The sequence below is a fragment of the Acanthisitta chloris genome, unplaced genomic scaffold, assembly GCF_000695815.1.
Source record: "Acanthisitta chloris isolate BGI_N310 unplaced genomic scaffold, ASM69581v1 scaffold13113, whole genome shotgun sequence".
In the NCBI taxonomy this organism is placed as follows: Eukaryota; Metazoa; Chordata; class Aves; order Passeriformes; family Acanthisittidae; genus Acanthisitta; species Acanthisitta chloris.
Window position 1 is genome coordinate 25,951 of NW_008665513.1, and position 19,468 is coordinate 45,418.

General features: G+C 41.4%; 1 protein-coding gene across 1 annotated transcript in view; it reads right to left on the reverse strand.

Moving 5' to 3' along the window:
• Positions 1 to 4,958: 4,958 nt before the first annotated feature.
• The window catches only part of LOC103799466 (protocadherin alpha-C2-like), a 44,928-nt gene continuing 30,418 nt past the window's right edge, over positions 4,959 to 19,468 (reverse strand). Inside the window, 1 exon segment of the mRNA XM_009071789.1 lies at positions 4,959 to 5,269. Within this exon segment, the coding sequence (XP_009070037.1) occupies positions 4,959 to 5,269 (311 nt within the window).

Consider the following 19,468-nt stretch of genomic DNA (forward strand, 5'->3'; position numbering starts at 1 on the left):
GTTTGGGTTGGAAGGGACCTCAAAGACAGTCTCATTCCATGCTCCTGCCATGAGCAAAGACACCTTCCACTAGACAGGCTGCTGAGAGCTCCATCCAACCTGACCTTGGACAGTTCCAGGGATGGAGCAGTCACAACTTCTCTGGGAAACCTATGCTGGTGTCTCGCCATGCATGTGTGAACCTCATACCCATTCTGATATATTCCAACCACCACATGAAGCCCTTCATGATTTATTACTGCAGTGCTTGGAGTCTTCAGCCTGTCCTGTGCTTTCCAGGGTATCTACTTGCTTCATGCAGATTAAACTATGTGCGATATCAAAACACTGATCATCACTCATTTCTCTTCAGAGACATGTGAAGGTAGAAACCCAAGTACTTCAGTGTGCACTTACAAAGCTCAACTTTTGATCGAAGTAATTCTTCTGCATATTTACAGGAGCCTTAACAGCACATGGGACTCTTGGTGCTGCCTTCAAAAGGCGTCTGTGTCAAGGAGCAATCAGTATTTTCCAAACAAACAGCAAAATTGAGGAACCTGCTCATTCTTTGGGACTCAAATAATGCTTCAGCTCCTTCCTTAATACTTGCCTTACATGAGACCCACAAAACTGCTGCTTGGAAAGAATTGTAGAAGGAAGGAAAATTGTACATGGTTTATTTTACCCAGTAGTTGGCACAAGCTTGGCTGTAACTTGTATTAAGATAAATGAGACCAATTGTGTAAAAGAAAGGCAGCAAATTGCTTTAAATTTTCAGAATGTAATTTCAGTTTGAGAACAGGTGTTTTTAGCAACACAGAGAGCTCCAACTGCAGCGTTGGGTGGCATGAAGCAAGAAAAAACATGCGTTCATTTTGTACCTAAATATGCTGCATACAGATTAGGGAGCCAAAAAATTGAGGTTTTCTGGAGGGATCCTGAGACTGTTAAATCCTAGGATGGGCACGTCTAAGTATTTGACCAGCCAATATGAATAATATATGCTATGAAATTGTACTAATAACCACAGCTCTGTAAAGTTACCTTTCTCAGATTCCTCCTGGGGACAAAGTCAATTAACTGTGTAACAGCTTTTTCCAAAAAATGGAAGTGGTTCTTGAGACACATCAAATGAGTGAAGAGAAAGGGGAAGTGAAAGATGATCCTAAAAGATAGCAAAACTGCCTGCAATTAATGCCCTCATGGATTTTCATTTATGAAATCAGGAAAATGCATTTTGTGTTCTGTTTTGCCCCTGATGTAAGATGATTGGAAAATTTTAATTGGATCCCCTGCTATGACATGCAATGACCCAAGTGCTGAGCAGAAAGAAACTGCACAAGACTAAGTCTTAGAAGCCTAATGTAAAATGAGATTTCTTTTTAATGACAGGATGTAATTAATATACAACATAACTCAGGTTTATTGTTATAAAAGCCCAGTAGTTTTGACCACTGATCTTGTATGCATAGAAACGAGACTTCCAAAGACAATATGCTCACAGCAAAGATATAAGGATTTGGAGAGAAATAGGTTGTTCAAGTGATATAAAGCCTCACAATTCTCATTTCCTTATTAACAACTTCTGCAGTGTATTTTGTCTTGCTCCTTTCATTGTCAGCAGGAGGATAAAAGAAACATTTTTTTCTTAATTCATGCTGATCTTGGTCCCCTCTGGTTCTCAATTCCCATTGTTGTGTGGTTTTAAAACAGTGACCCCCTAAAACTGTGGTACAATGTGGAAATTGTTTCCCCACCCATCCCCAGGCTTCCAAACATGCTTCTTGCCAAGGGTTTCTCCTCCTCCTGGACAACCAAAATCAAGGATGGTATAATTTGTATATTAGTTTCACTGCAAACATCTCAGCATTCCAGTTGGACTAGAGAGTTCAGATATGAAAAAATCCATTTAAAATCTGGTGAGGTGCCTGATTCAGCCTTCTCAAAACACAATGAATTTGTGGAATGTGTATACTAGCAGTGCAATTCAGCCTCTTTTTAAACAATTCCAGCAAGAGCATCTCCTCTCCTCTGAGAGATTTTTCTCTGCTCTATCAGCTCTCCGTACTGGAATGCTTATCTTCACATATTCTGCTTTTATCTCCCAAGGCATCTAAGCATACAGTCCTCCTGTAGTAAGCACCTGCATCAAAGGCAGCATTGGCATATGTAATTTTGTGTTAAAACCAGCAAATTGGAGACATACTGCAGCTCCTGGTTCATTCTGATAGAAACAAGTCTTGAAAAATCAGCTCTGCATGACCACTGATGAAGAAGGAAGGAGTCAGACTGGCTTGCACAGAGGAAAATGCAAGCACTCAAAAGAAAAACAAATAGTCAATTAAAATCTAAAAATAATCAAATGTTAAAGATTCCTGTAAGAGTTCAATCTTTGTGCTGGATTTTTGCCAGATGCATTGAGGAGAACTACTTCATGATGAGTACAAAACAACAGTATCTTTCTGTGTGTTTAAGCTACCACTGTGACTCCAATTTATGAACGTTTTGGGAGCTCTTGGATTAGTCACCAAGTAAAAAAACACATCTAAATGTACTTGCATAGCACATTTGCATAAAAGTACTGTTTCCTCCCCAAATCATAAGTTTTTTCCTCTTGTCTAGCCTTTAAAACTGAATCAAGGATTCTCTTTCTCAAGTAGCACCTTTTTATTGCCAGTAAAACAAGACTGGCAGCAAAAGAAAACTCTAAATAGACCACATGAGGCCATTGGTGGTTCATGCTTTGAGATATGAATTCTTTTATTAGAGCTTTTCTGTGATGTTTTAAGACTTGCTGCAGGTTCTTAAAAAGGAATAGGAATTGTTCTATTCTGAACTGTCAGCAGTTTGGAAACTTAAAACATCCAGGACATGTCTCAAGAAATCCAGTTGTTCTCTTTGATCCTAGATTAAAGGGCCTGTTAGAGATCTCAGAGCTATGTAGTTTCTTACACAGTTCCAATTAACACGACACTTGAGCTTTATTCTGTGAATGTACAGTAATGTAGAAAACTCCTTGGAATTCCCTCATCAGCTATATTCTATTTAAAAATACATGTATTGGTTTTATATCAACATCCTCAACCACATTCAAGACTCCATTTATACCCTTAGGTTTTGTAATTCACAGAACTTTAGCTTCACAGATTCTTACCAAGAAATCCCAAAATGCATGCATGGCTTGGTTTAAGAAAGATAGTTTACTTGTGTTTCATACACAAAAGAACTGATAATCAACAGTGGCTTAAAAAATTAGCACTACTCCACTTTGTCACAAGTGTACAAAAAAGAAAGAATGAATTTACATTCAACGGTAAAGCTTAAAGTCCACTCTAATAATAGTTGCATTGACATTCACATACACAAGCACAGAATAAATATTTCAGGATTCTTATAAGAGCATACAGCATACATACAGTACTTGAATTTTACATAAGGAGTGTTAGGAGGGTCAGAAATTCATAATCTCATAGAAAAGTAAAACTAAACTCAGAAAAGGTCGTGTGGGAGGTAACACCAAGGTACTGCACAGAGCTAGCAGGTTAGTAAATCCATTTGTGTGAGGAGTTTGCTTCTGCTTCTTCATATCAGGACAGTTTGTTTGCAAAGGTGTATTCAAAGTGCAGATTAATGCAAAAAAAAAAAAGAGAAGATATTCTTGTATTTCTTAATACATGCAAGAGGCAGCCCCCAAGTCACCCGACAGAATAAAGCTGTTATTGGCAAGTGGCCGATATAATACAGATGTTTCAGGCAAGTTTTCTAAAGCACTTTAATAGCAGCAATTGTAATTTATAATGGCTCTAGATTGACTTCTGTTTGGGTTAAAGGGCATCATATTTCTTTAACATTTACAGCTATATTTCTTTATAAATAAATATCTCAACAAATAGCATAGTTAATTTTTTTTCTCTCTTTTGCATAAGTGTTGTGGAAAAACTCTGACCTTTTCAGAGACATAATGTGCAAAATAATGGTCGAGTGGAAATAGGGACACAGAGCATCACAGTTACATTCCTGGGATGTCAGCCCAGCCCTTCTTACTCTCTAAGGGCTAGCCTTGCCAGGGTAATGCAGGGCTTTAAAGGACAATTTTCCCAATGGCTTGCTTGGTAAAGAGATAGAATTTACGGTGTCTTAGAGAGCTGTAAATGTGAGGTTTCATTTGAAGCAGTGTGTACAATACGTCATGTATAGGACTCAGTATTTCCACACAGTGACTTCTCAAGGATTGACAAGTCTGCTCATCTCCTTTCAGACATTTACTCCCCAGCCTGAACATCTTTGAACATTTGTGTTCATCAGGTGTTTCCTCTGATGCATATTTACCAGCTCTTCTTGCATTTTATAATCTGATCTCATATCACCTAGCTGACATCTGCACACAAATATTTCCAATCAGATAAAGGGTGCACAACATTTAAAACTTTTAAACCTGTCCTGTAAGTGTCATCAAGACAGGAGCACAGGAACCACAGTGCAGAGTCCAACCTCTCACTGGCTGTACTGTGAAGAGTCTCCTTTTCGGCGTAGGAGAAAGGAAACTTGTGTCTGCTTTTTAGATTCTGAAAACAAGCCAGAGTGGAGAAAAAGAGTTAACACCAGACTTAATAAAGCTTTTAAGACAAAACCTGTTAAGCAATTTAGACAGACACTGTGAATTTCACAGGAACCACAGTGCAGAGTCCAACCTCTCACTGGCTGTACTGTGAAGAGTCTCCTTTTCGGCGTAGGAGAAAGGAAACTTGTGTCTGCTTTTTAGATTCTGAAAACAAGCCAGAGTGGAGAAAAAGAGTTAACACCAGACTTAATAAAGCTTTTAAGACAAAACCTGTTAAGCAATTTAGACAGACACTGTGAATTTCATTTCCTACAGGAAATTTGTTAACAGTAGGAAGAAGTTGGGCATTGCTACATAGGAGAAAACTGCCATTATTACAAAAACTGGCTAAGTGGGTTCTTTCAGTATAAACCCCTCACTGGTCACTGTTCTCAGTGGTGCTGTTGCCCTTTTCTTTTTTCTCCTGAGTCTTGTTCCCCTTCTTCTTTTTCTTCTTTTTCTTGGTCTCTTCCTTCTTGCCAAAGGTTATGAAGTCACTTTTGTCAATTTGGCTGTTTGGTGGCTCCTGCCGGATGGAGATGATTGCAGGAGATCCTGGGATAATGAATTTGTCTGGCAACTCACCAGGACCACCTTGTTTGGAATTGCCGGGTCCAAATTTAAAGGTCCAGCTGTTGCTGTTCACTCCAGCTCCCACTGGGGGGGACACCTCTCCCGCCTCAGGTTCTGAAAAAGTCAAAACAGCAAGAAAAGCTTAAAGCATCTTTAAATACAAGCACTCAGTGAGCAGCAGATTCCCATCTGAAAGCTCTGTGGCCTACAGTGACTCTTGGTTGCATGGAGGTTATCCACCACTTGGCCAAGCTGTGTTAGCAATGTATTAACTCACTCCAAATACTGCTGGGCTCCATAGGCTCTGGATCCCATGCTGTGCCTTGAAACACAGTTGTTCTTTAGGGTTTGAAGTGTGTGGAATAAGAGGTGGCTCACTCTAGTGTTTTATAGCAGGAAACACAAGCATGTGTATTGCATAGCAAAATGGTATGTTTGAGGGGTCAAGTCTCTTGGGACAGGGTTAGAAGAGTGACCAGGACAGGGGAAGACATCCCTGGCATTATACAGATCCATGTGGGATATTTTAACAAAACCTCCTGCCTGCTGTGTCCAGGATTCCTCAGGAAGGGAATGAGTATCTGAAGGGAAGGTGACAGAGGCTGGAGCCAGAATCTTAGTGGTGCTGAGCAACAGAAAAAGAGGCAGAAACTGATGCACAGAAGTTCCACCTGAACATGAGGAAGAACTTCTTTACTGTGCAGTGACTGAGAACTTGAACAGATTGCCCAGAGAGCATGCGGAGTCTCCCTTACTGGAGATATTCCAGAACCATCTGGATGCAACCCTGTGCCATGCACTCTAGGATGACTCTGCTTGAGCAGGGAGGTTTGACCAGATGACACTCTGTAGTCCCTTCCAACCTGAACCATTCTGTGATTCTGAGATTCTGAGTTGGTGCATCCCAGAGAGGAACCTGAGAGCCAAATAAAGTGTGTGTTTGTCTGTGTGCAATATGGCTGAGCAGCAGACACAGCCCTAGAGCAAAACCAAGAGTGAACTGAATTGCCTGTGCAGAGATACTGCAGGACTCCTTCCATCAGGGTGCACAATCTGGTCTCAGAAATATTCATGGTCTTCAGAGAATATCCTGTGTAGATCACAGTATTTTATACAGGCACATACAGAGTGGAGCTCTGTCCCCAGCTTTAGGCTTCCACTGTGAAGCAAATTTTAATTTTATTTCCATATTTTTGATTGGATTAAGTTAATCAGATTGAAATGTTTGCGTATGTTGCTCTGGCAAGGACAATTTTGTAGCATAATGAAATGCAACAACATTAGGTTCCTCTGTGAGAGAAAGTCTTAAAACCTGGTTGTTTTTTTCCCTTAAACTTTGAAAATTTGCTGTAATTTATATAGCTCCCAATTTTGAACAGGAATAGTATATCTATTTTAATATCTCAATTAAGTATTTAAAGGATTGTGGTCAGGGGAAAGCTCAATGTTTATGCACTGATGCTAAAGCCCTCAAATCTGATGAAAATGTTCTTATCTACACCCTAGAAGTGTAGTATCAAAACATGAGACCTCTCTCACACTTGTAACACCCCTCACCACACGCAAATCCTTGCAATACCACACAAACCATTTCAATACCACTGATTTGATTAAGTCTCAGCATCACGTATCAGAGCTTCCCAGTTGAAGTGGTGAAGACATTTGGGGTAAAGAAGGAGGTGGGATGTGTGTTGATACAAGGATGGGTTGGAAAATCAGCTGAGATGGACTCTATATGCCTTGGAAGAGGAGGCAAAGGCACATGAAGTCCTAAGTCTCCTGCTGGTGAAAGAGAGTAGGAAAAGAACACAAAGCAGAAACTATAGAGGGAAATCGCCAATATTTTGCCAACAAACATCAACTCCTGACTGCTCTGAGCCCCTGTAGCAGTAATGAAGAGCACTGCATTTATTCCAGCAGTTATTTCATGAAATGAACAGCATCTCCTGTATGTCTTACTCTTTAATGATTCTTCATCTTCTATAACATTGTTTGTACAATTTTCCATTTTTTGAAACAAACTCTATATTGTACATGCAGACATAAGGCTCTCCTGCTTCAAAAGCTAAAAACACCCATTCTGCTGCTTGACAACCTTTCTCCTGTCTGGCAGCAAAATAAACATGTCTAGGAAACATGATTCCTTTTTTAAGCTTTTCCATACTTACACCGTACATCCATGTTACAGAGCCAAGAAAATATCTGCACATGACACATTGGAACTGTCTCTGAGACCGTCTACATAACAGGTTTGACACACAGAATCTTTGGCATCTTTGAACTTCCACAGCACATGGAGGTGACCTGACTGTTTTTAAAACATGATGTTTAATCCAGAACTAGAAGAGCCTGTACACTTCCTTTCCCCCTAGGATTGTCTCTAATGATGAAGAAGCTTTGACTTTGAGTCAATGTTCTTTCCAGGAACTGCTGAAGTGTTGTTTTAGTGACCTTAACCTCTCTAGTCTCAAGTATCTTTTTATTATTCATGTGAAAGTTCCTCTATTTCACCAGTTGTAGCTTTTCTGTAAATTTCCTACAGTCTTAACTATCAACTTCAGATTTTTTACATGTTTTCTGATAGCAACACCAATGTCCCAGAAAGCCCTTTCATCATAAATGCATTAATATGAATCAGCTTTCATTTCTGCTTAATAAATTGTTTTACTCAGGTACCTTTATACCTCTTTTGTTTCTCTGAGATGATAAATTACAAAGGTGAATGTTGTGTGTCTTGGCCTTTTCCCAAATTATTAATCAATTGTCTTTCCACAACAATACATAAATGTGAGCTTTCATAATAAATTAAGCACTATTTGATGAATAAATCCTTTCTTTTTCCCAACGAGCCCATACAGTATTCATTCCAGATAACATTGGCCCAGACCCAATGTTCTTTTCCTGTTACTGGCAGGAAAAAAACAGCTGAAGGTGACCTCAAATCATGTTTGACCTGTCCTTGCTCTGGTTGGGGAGAGCCCTGCAGCAGTGAATAGTAGAAAAATTACTTTGAAGAGTTCAGGATGACAACACTCTCTGGACTGCAGTGCCACCAAGCACAGCTAAAACAACACAGTGTGTGGTTGTGCCAATTGATTTGAGCATAGGACCATAGAATGGTTTGGGTTGGAAAGGACCTTAAAGATCATCCAGCTCCAACCCCCCTTCCATGAGCACAGACATCTTTCACTAGCCCAGGTTGCCCAGAGCTCCATCCAACCTGGCCTTGAGCACTTCCAGGGATGGCACAACCACAACTTCTCTGGGAAACCTCTGCCAGTGTCTCATCCAACCTCATCCTATAGTCTTCCTAACATCCAATACAAACCTACTTTCTGGCACTGGGAAGGCATTCCCCCTGGTCCTGTCACTCCAAGCTCTTGTAAATAGTTTCTCTTCATCTTTCTTGCAGGCTCCTTCAGGCACTGTAAGGCCTCAACTAGGTCACCCCAAAGCCTTCTCTTCTCCAGGCTGAACAACCACAATTCTCTCAGCCTTTCCTTATAGGAGAGGTGCTCCAGCCCTCTAAGCAACTTGTTAGGCTGGAGACAGGCCATAAGACAATGACAGCAACTTCCTATTACCTATTACCTATTTTACCACACAAATACAGTAATGTGCAAGAATCAAGGGGATCCTCAAGGTTCCTCAAATATCACCTGCATGAAACCTCTTGCCAGACTAATCAGGGGCACACACATATCTGCATTATTAAAATCTAATTCAGAGCAGGATATCTACCCTTTAATCTGGTTCTGCCTAGGCAAATCCACTCACCAGATGAAGTCAGTCACATTTATCACAAAACCATCTGACATCACATATCCAAGAACAACAAACCCACCATGCCCACCCTGGATTTGGGATTCTGTCAGACTATGAGGGTTTGTTTGCCTTTCTGTGTGATTTCCTCCCAGCCCTGAATATGTTTGTTGTCCATATAAACTAAGCTTTTTAATACTCCTTAATACTCACTAAGCCAAAGGAAACTAATTATCCTTACAGCTGTGTGGAGAGCACACATACAAAAAGACAGAGGCAAGCAGAACCTAATGAGTTAATAGCTATCATTTCCTACGAGTGGGACTTCAGTCTCCTCAGGAAACTTCTCTTCTGCATGACTTACCTGATAACATGTGTGTTTATCTGTATTGGCAGTCTGGAAGGTCACAGTTCAGCTGTACTAACAATGTAGTATGCTTAGGCATTTCAGATCAAGGATAAATGTCATTTACTACCAAGTTTCCAAAGCTTTCTTAAACATCTCATCTGTTTCTTATCAGCGGGAATTCAACAACAAAAACTTTCCACTTAGATGCTATTTCATGTCTAATAGGATTAGTTGTACTTCTCTTGCATATTTTCTGGGTCTTCCTTAATGCTTTAAAGTTGTTTATTAAACTTAGAGGAAAATCTAAATAAAGCAAACCTCCCAGTTATATTTAAAACACTTCATTTAAAACATTGTATTTCTTTTCTTCCTACAGCTACACAGCGAGGGTTTGCCAGAGTTTCTGGTGTAAATGAAAGGATTACTTTGGAGACTGCCCCTTTGCTTTATTCTGAAGGATTGTGACAGTCTTCATGTTCAGTGACCAAATAATTAAATTTTTAAATGCCTGCATGCAGCAGAACCCAAAATCTAGACTGCACCTGCAGGTCCTGATGCTTCTTCGCCTGTGTGTCTGCAAGCTAAAATGGGAGATGAACTTTTCACCCCTTCCATTTCCTACTCTCACCGAAATACAAGCGTCTCAGTAGACTTTAAATGGAACCCAGAGCAGCAGAGACTCTGCTGTTGAGCAGATCATATATTTAGTTGGCATTAAAGGACTTCTAGGTTCTTTCAAAATACTTCTTTTTCTCTCCAGTGACTGCTGTCTGAAATGCACAAGCAGATTTACACACATAAAAACCCCTCCATATCCTTAAATCACCTATCTAAAAGCTGGAAGAAGTAGGGTATGGTGTATAGCTACCTTTTTTTCTCTTCCAGAGACATTTACTGGTCAGATGCTGCAGCCTTCTACCTCTCACAGGACTTGAAAAACAGAAATCATAGTCAACAGGTACTTGTTCAACAACCCTAATTGCTCTAGAAGACCTGATTGTCAGACAGAGTCAGCCCAGAGAAGCTGTGGCTGCCCCATCCCAGGGACTATTCAAGGCCAGGCTGGATGGGCCTTGGAGCAACCTGGTCTAGTGAAAGGTGTCCCTGTCCATGTCAGAGGGTTGAAATGAGATGAGCTTTAAAGTCCCTTCCAAGCCCAAACCATTCCATGATTCTATGTGGGTGTCATAAGCTCCAAGATCCCAGAAAGGGAGCAGGTTGCAGGTGAGCTGTGTCACCTTGCTGAGCACCTGAGTTGTATGCTCCAGGCAGTCCTGCTCTCAGCACATAGGTGTTTCACAGGTACCTAACTCTCCTTGTGCACTGTGCAGGGAGCCCAGGCACCTACTACAAGGAACAGTGTCCCTAAAATTTAGCCTGTAGTAGTTGTAGACACCTACATTTTATTTCTTGGAGATCCACAGTGTATGACATGCCTTTTCTAAATTCAGCCACCAAAAACATAGGCACCCAGTCTACACTGTCTGATTTAACTCTGGCTATAGTATATAAAGAGAGAGACAGGCACCCTCAGAAGGCAATTCAACCCTCCTAGCTTAAATGTCTGGTTTTAGATGCACTGAATTTTCTGTTCCTCTCCACTCTGCTGGAGATATTTTACCTTTGCCTCTTTATAGATAAAGCCCAGCCAGAGAATTTATACTAGACAGCTAACTTTAAGGTGGGTAGTGAAAAAGCAGCTGAATTCTACCCTCAGGATCAAGCTAAGCAGCACCATAGCTTGGGGGTGTTGTACTAATGACCATGCCAGAGCATTTCAAATAAAGAAGTTGGAAACTAATCTCTTTAACAGTGACAGCCACAAAAATCCTGTGCAACTGTTTGCAAGGTGAGGCCACTTTCTCAGCCCTAATCCTTGAGGCATTTTCCTTGAGGCAGAGATTGGCATCTTGTGCTCAGAAATACCTGAGAAAGCTCTGCCGGATTGATTGTTAAGGTTGCACCATTTCCACCCCTTAAAAGGTCACATTTCAGTTATGACTGCAATAACACCAGTACAGCTCAGGTCTTGAGTGAACCTCTGATGCCAACCTCCAAAGCACAGGTCTGTCACTCAGATTTAGGTGCTGCCTTTTCAGATGCAGAATTTGCAAATTTACATCACTGAAGGGCTGCCTTTCATCAGCTTATAAAACCATGCAAGCTGAGAGGTAATGTTGAGTGATGGGTACAAACAGTCTGAAATTGAGATGTCTTCTAAATTTGGGGCAAAATGTCTCCTCACAGAACATGTCATCACTTAGCCCACGAATCAATATCCCATCAGGTCTGGGCTAAGCCTTCAGTTTCTCTCTCACTGACATTTTGCTCTCTTTTGGGGAGGCCACGTGTTTTTTTCCCTGTCCCTGTATAGCCCCACAGCTCCAATCTGGTGTTTACTAGGAACAGGTGGTGTTCACTTCACATAATGCAAACTGCCCAGAGATCCTGAGTGTCATGTACATTGTCTCTACCTCCTATGCCTCTGCTGCTTTCTTAAGGAACCTTTGTCAGAAGAAGGCTAACTCATGTTAGAACAGATGTGCCCCTGCTCAAGGGGGAGAAGAGGAAAGCATTTCTGTGCAGCTCTGTCTCCCTGCAGAGACATTTTTGACTGTGTGACATGCTCAGCAAAGACAGCAGCTTGTTCCATTCTGTTCCACCCCTCCCCACTCACCACTTTGTCCCTGTCTTAAAAAATTTGGTGGTTCATGGACTCAGAGATTGTTTAGATAAAAGCTTTCAATCAAAACTTCTATTATTGCTAAATTTAAAGGAAATATTTTTCAGCATTCTTTTTCTAGACAGCAAAACATGCCAACTAAAGCCACTGTGAGACTCGGAATACCCCATCATTAATCACAGCCCCTTCTGTCCGCAGGTCAAAGCAGCAAAACACATTAATTAAATGAATTTATTTAAAACTGAGATCAGGCAATAAGCAGGAAGCAAATTGCAGAGAAAGCTAGTCATTAACCTGATTTCTCTCTTCCCTGCCTCCTCCACTGATGCTGTACTGACTGCAGCTTCTGCCTCTGGCAGGCTTAATGAATATTCAGCATGATAAAGAGTCTGACATTCTGCACTGATTCAGAAACAGCACATCCAATGCAAACAGCGTGCACTGAAAAACCCTCTTTGTGTCATTTGGAGGATCTCTGCGGACATTCTGCCTCCACTGATCATCTCTAAGCCTTTTTGGGATTAAAATGCCCATTTAATCTTTCTTTTCTTTTTTTTCCCCCTGAAAAACAGAACAAATCAAAACCCCCAAAGCCACAAAAAAAAAAAAAAAAAAAAAAAGAAAGCATTTAAAAATCCTTCATCAGCATAATAAAATGACAGAGACAGAACTGAAAGACAGAAATGATTCAGTCAGAATAAAATTGAGCCATTTTAACTATCACTTTGCCAAACAATCCCATGTAATTTTCACTTTCTGCCCTCCCATCTGTTTGAGCTGTTCTACACTAATGAATCAGCGGCAGGGAGGACTGCACCAAATGAAAACTTCTCCCCACCAAGGAGCCTGCAGCTCTAATCCGGTGCTTGGATTGAAAGTCAGTATTATTATTAAAGAGGGTAATTATAGCACATATGTTGTGGCAGATCTGTAACCCCCCCACTGCTCCAGCATCCAGCCCCAAAGCAGGGGGTGGGCACAGAGGTCACTTCCAGCTCACTCTCAGGTTCCTGTCCATGCCGACACTGACAATTAATTTTAATAGAGATTATTTACCTCATTATAAGAAATGATTCTTACATGGATACATATATTAGAGTAATTGACTCAGCTACCAAGTAGCTCTGCCAGAATATTCTGAGATATGTGAAAGCAAAATTTGATTTGCTTGCTACCACAGCCTGCTGTGGCCAGAGTACAACAGGGGAAATGGCTTCTTGCAGCTGCTGGAGAAGCAGAGCATGGTGTCTGCACACCTCTTTTTTCACTAAAAAACAAAGGCTTTTCCTCCCACCTAAATATCAACCTTCTCAGATAACACCCTTCTGGTGCTGTCCTTGTGCCCACTCCTGCTTCCACCAGTAGAATTTGCCTTGGAAAGCACAAGCTTTAACCCTTTCATCACCAAACTGAGGGCTAATCTGCTGCATCACTGAGACAGCATGTGAACACATCCAGGATGCTCCTTATCATCTTTCCAGCTCTAACAGAACTCTGGACTTGGGTGGGGGGATGCAGCACCTGAATGTTTGTGCTGCATGAAGAAGTCATTAAGGAGAGATTAGTCCTGCAATAAAGATACATGTATTTTTATTTGGGCATTTCCCCATGTCTGCCTGCTGACAGTGACCATCTTTAAGAGTTCATAGTTGAAAACTGCAAAACACCCAACCCAACCCAAATCTAACAAACAAAAATACCCGAATTATGTTCATATTATAAATATGTTGCTAATACAGCCTGGGCAGCTAAAGGACTAGCCATTCTGCCCTTGTTTGAATGCAAAGACAAAGGTAAAGAGCAGTGAATAGTGCAGGAAAATTGAATTTGGGGCTGGGAGGGACTTCTCTGTCCGTCAGTGCTTGGAAAGGCAGAAGGGAGAGGTGGTGTGGGCAGTAGCTGGGGATAATGTTCCCCTGAGGACCTGTGGGGGGTTGGTTTTGCTGCCACCCTCCCTACCTCCACCAAAGAAAAGGCTTTTCTTTGCCTTCATGTCAAAGCAGGTGCTATCTAGCATAAATGCCCTAATTAAATGTCCTTAAATGCCCTAAACTGAATTACTAGAGCAGCAAGCAGCTACCCAGCCCTCTGCTAAAGACTGATTTTAGGAGTGCTAGATGACACCCCAAAAATGTGGACTTCGAGGCAGATCTTTAAAAACTGGGATGCCTGTTTGTGGCTCAGTCTCCCTCTGGATGTGACCACAAGGGGGGTGGCATTCTAATTTCTTTCAGCTAATTGGTGGTGTGTGTGGGGGGCTGCCTCTGTTATATAAGGACATGAAATATTGCAAAGAAAGCAAAAGACACTGCAAAAGCAAAAGCTCTGAATGTCAGGACAGAACAGATCTGTGTACTGCTCCATCTATATTATGGAAAGCCAATTTTAGTTACTGTGTTCTGTCAAATTTAAATACAAACTAATTTGATTTTTACACACAAGCTCTTTTATGTGAAAGACAACAGGCTCACAGAGCATCATAAATCCTGCTGTGAAGGTGAAAAGGAGGAAGCATTTCCTGGCTGCTGCTGGAGCCTGTAACAGTACCCTGCAGCCAGCCTGGCCTCCCTCCCCTCGCTCTCTGCTGGATGAGCTGTTGAACCGAGGCCAAGAGCACAGACGTGCAATCTATCCATTCGCCTCTTGCCACTGGAGGCCACTCTGCTTCTATGGGGTGACACAGGATCAGCTTGGACTCCTGTGTGCAGCCACTGCAGCCACCTTCTGCATCAGGCCCATCTCGCTGGCTGACTGGGATTGATTCCCCAAAGAAGGGAAATTTCCTGCTACTTGAAGGGAGGGGAGAAGGCAGGATTAAAGGTTCCAGCACTGGATCTCTATGTAGTGACCAGATAATAGGGAATGGGTTCAAACTGACAGACAGCAGGTTTAGATTAGATATCAGGGGGTAGATTTTCCTGTGAGGTGCTGAGGCACTGGCACAGGTTGCCCAAAGAAGCTGTGGCTGTCCCCTCCCTGTAACTGTTCAAAGCCAGGCTGGATGGGGCTCTGAGCAGCCTGGTCTAGTGGAATTCATGGCAGGGGGTTGAAACAAGATGATCTTTAAAGTCCCTTTGAACCCAAACCAGTCTGTGATTCATGATTTCCTGAACAGGCTTAGCTTGGTTTTAATTGTGTCCATTTTGGAGAGTGAGCACTGCTAAGAGAATTGGGTTGAATTCAGTCCTTCCCTCCTGCTTATCCTCAACAAAACAGTTTACCAAGTACCAGTCTCTACAGCTCTGAAAACCTTCCACAGGTAACCTTACCTGAGCACAGGTTGTATTACTGCTGGTGCACAAATAGGAAAGAGCCAGTACCACTCCTAAAACCCAGTGCTGGTAGGCAAGAGAATCCCCACTATTTAACTGAGCACAATTAATAGACAGACAGTAACTATGGAAACTTGAAGCATCAATTTTAGCCTTTCAAGGCAGAATCTAATTTTAACCAACTAATTGGCTGCTTGAAGCGGTAGTGAAAGAAAAAGGGACACATTTAAGTCAGTGCTTTTAGAGGTGTCTATTTTAAACATGAATGAATGTGTGAGCTTCACCACTTGGAAAGGGTAGCATAGTAATGGATCAGGGACACATGAGAAATAGCCTTAAAAGATATTTTTTTTCATTTCTTCATCACCTGTGTTTAGCTTACAGGCTTCAACTATTCCTCTTCCACACAGCCCCCACCCCACTGCAATCTCCAGGTCAGATGATTACAGGGTGAAGCTTTCTGCTTGGATACTCTTTGAAAAAAAAAAACCACACAAAGCTTCAGAGAGCAAGAAATGCAGTTCCTTGTCTCTAAGAGGTTGAAGGTGGTTCTGTGCTCTGAACATCAGAGCTGACACCTGTTCCCTGCCTCCCTCCGGCTCTGATCACAAATAAAGAGATAATTTTACAGGCATTTTCTGGATGAAACCTGAAACTGGCCTTTTCTCTATCTAGATCATAAAGGGCAACAAAGGGTACTATCGAAGTGTAGTTGAGTTTGATTTTGTTATCCTCAAGTGATTTCTTAATTTTAAAAGTCACCTATACCATATAGGTATAGAAAATTAATTCAGACCTACAAAATCCTTTAGCTGACCTACTTTGACTAGCTTATCACTGAATCTCTGCAAACTTCTCCTCTGAAAGCCAATTAACTAAATACTACCCAATGTCTATTTTGATTCTCACTGCTCTGGCTGTGAGAGGCCTTGAAGAGGTTTGTCACTGTGATACCATCCACAGGAAGGGGCTGTGAAACTGAAGACATCACAGGCCTCAAAACAGACTCTGGCAGTCACAGCCCTCCTTCCCTTCCATGATATATATGTCACATTAGCAGCTTCCTATCATCTCCTGTTAGGATCACATCCCATTATTATTCCTTTTTACTGATATGGGATGAATGGAGCTAATAATATTTTGCATCAGTTAAAGAGGAATCTTAATTAAATGTGATGAGTAACTGCTAACACAATATGATAAGCCCCCTGGATAAGCACGCTAGAGCTCCACAATTCCTCTTTTTTTCACAATCCTTTAAACATTCTTTGAGGAGAAAATGGAGGTGACCTTGCAAATATTCCCTACATCCCTCTTCCTACTGTAGAAATGTTGGCTCCTTTAAGTGGTTGCAAGGTCCACTCTTAGAGGACTTTTTCTTAGGTTGTAGGTAAATGCAGGTATTATGATAATCTAGAGCTGTGTGGGTCTTTAACCCTTTAAAGCAGATTTTTTGGTGGTGATGAGACGAATCAGACTGACTGCTCTGAAAGTCTGGACCTACTGTATCATGGAGCCTTCTACGTGTTTGTCCTCCCCAGCAGCTCAAGGTGTCCTCTCAAAATTGAGCCATATGATGAAAAGTTCAAATTAGGTTTTCAGAGGATGTGTATAGGTGTAGTTCTGCTGAATTTGATAGATCTGCATGCAGATCTATCAAACATCAAACCCCAGCTCTGGCTGGTTGTTAAAATCCACTTCGAAACTCTTTATGAACCTCCTAACTTGTTCAGTGCTTTATTCTATGTGGTCATGTAAACTGAAATCACAAACTCTTAGGTGATAGGCTGTAAAGGCCATATAATACTGAAATAAATTGAACAAAAAATATAACTTGAGGGGGGATAATACACAATTAGGGAATATTAAGGTATAGTTACCTAAGCAAAGCTGAGATCACTTGGCAGTTGCTCAAAATGGATAGTACCACATTGCAACAGTAGCAGATGCCTATGTGTCTTGTCTCTTAGAATACAATTCTTTAAATATTCGTCAGATTTGTCTGAGAGGCTCTTGGAGGCTTAACACTCACACAAAAGTGGGTAGAGCCATCTCAGTTGATTTTTGATCGCTATAAACTTTTCAGAATAGAGCCCTCATAATCCCAGTTTAATTGTTAGTAAATTATGTGCTTTGTATTTCAATTATTTTCATTTTAACTTTATAGCCCCAGTCATGCTTTAAGCTAAGAATTGTTCCCTCAATGGAACAACTGGAGAAGTGGCTCAGACTTGTCCTTCCATGTAAAACAATATTATACTCAGGAACTGCTCATTTGCTAATAACTCTAAAGTAAAGCTCAAACATTTGTAGTAACACATCAGAAACTTATTTATTTAACATTCCTGCCATTTCACTTCTCTGAAGGAAATATTAAAAATGGAAGAACTGGCTTGAAATGAACAGGAAGATCAAATCTGGGAAATGAATTATTACACACAGACTGTAATAGATGTAAAATGGATGTCTGAGAGCAAAGAAAGGGAAATTAACTTTGTTTCCACATTATTGCTTAATGGAGGCTGACTTGGGAGAAAATCCTACCCTGATTAAATTGGAGAAAATTCACTTTTCTTATGGCTGTGATTCCTTTAAATGTAGAGGCAGGGAGAAAATCAAGGCCAGGCTGTATCTGGATTGATAGCATAGTTATTTTCCTTCCAGGAAACATGCCATATCCTCAGGTAACTAGGACAAGCTGTCAAAGAATAGAAACATTTAAAAGATCATAGTGTTCATAAAGGCTAAAAGGTGGTATTATTGCTTCTTGAATCCTTCACTTCAAAAGGAATGTTAAATTACCATCTGGTGGGATCCACATGTAGAATATTTTAAAACTATTTTAACAGTGAATTAAACTTTACACTTTTGTTTTCCCACTTCAATTGTGCGTTAATATCACACTGGGTCATTTGCTTTGAATGTCTATGATAGTTAAGGAGGTTATTGACTTCTGAATTATTACACATCAGATTCTACTTTCCCAACATCTTTGCTCAGTCCCACTGCTACCAGGTCAGGTCATGGAGGAAAGGGCTTGTTACATTATTGACTCTGAATCTGGAACTGTAGCTGAGTGGGTACTATCATAGTATCATAGTATGTTAAGGGGTTGGAATGGACTTTAGAGATCATCTAGTCCCAACATCCTGTACTGGGCAGGGACACCTCCCACCAGAACAGGCTGCTCAAGGCTTTAGCCAACCTGGCTGTGAACACTGCCAGGGTTGGGGCAGCCACAGCCTCCCTGGGCAACCCGGGGCAGGGTCTCCACAGGAAAAACTTCCTCCTAATATCTAGGAAAAACTTCTTCCTAATATGTAATCTAAATTTCTCCCCATTACTCCATGTCCTGTCACTGCAGTTCCTAACAGAGTCCCTCTCCAGCCTCCCTGTAGGCCCTTCAGATACTGGAAAGTTGCTCTGAGGTCGCCACACAACCTTCTCTTCTCCAGGCCCCATGTACTGGTCCACTTTAATCCTCACAGACCACTCAAATTCAGAGTCCTGATGTGTGATGCATCTCATGTGTGTCACATGATAGTAAATATATATTCCTGCTACCCCAGGGAACACTATTCTCCAATATAGGGATGCCATGTGCCAGACAAACCAACTCACCCACCAGCCCTCCATCCCTGGAAATGTTTAAGCCCAGGTTAGATGGAGATCTAGGCAACCTGGTCTTCTGGAAGGTGTTCCTGCCCATGGCAAGGGAGTTGGAGCTAGATGATCTTTAAGTCCCCTTCCAATCCAAATCATTCTGTGATTCCATGGTTCGGTGTCAGCTTTGGTGTGAATTGGCCACAGTAGCAGCCCTTCATTCCAAAGGTGTGAGACCAGCATGTGGCAGAAAGGGAGCACAAAGACAAAAGAGCTTCACCCTCAGACTGTGCAACTTGACAGTTCCATAAAGGGGATTTTTGTCAGCTATTTCAATATATCCCTCATTGGAAAGAGGAAAAACCAAAAAGGCAACTTCTACAGCAAAATGCCAGTTGCCTGAAGAGCAGCAAGGACAGTGCTTCATTAATCTTGGTATGCCTTGTCCCACTAAGCAGTAGGTGTAAATGGCTGCAATCCTTACATTGCTTCATATGCCCTCTATGATCCACAACTACAGCACTGAACCTCACTTAAATGTATTCCCTTTACACCAGACTTGAAGAAGAAATAGCTTGGGGTAGCCAGTGAAAACACAGACCATGACAACAACAAGTAAAAAGCTCTATTTATATCTGTTCCTG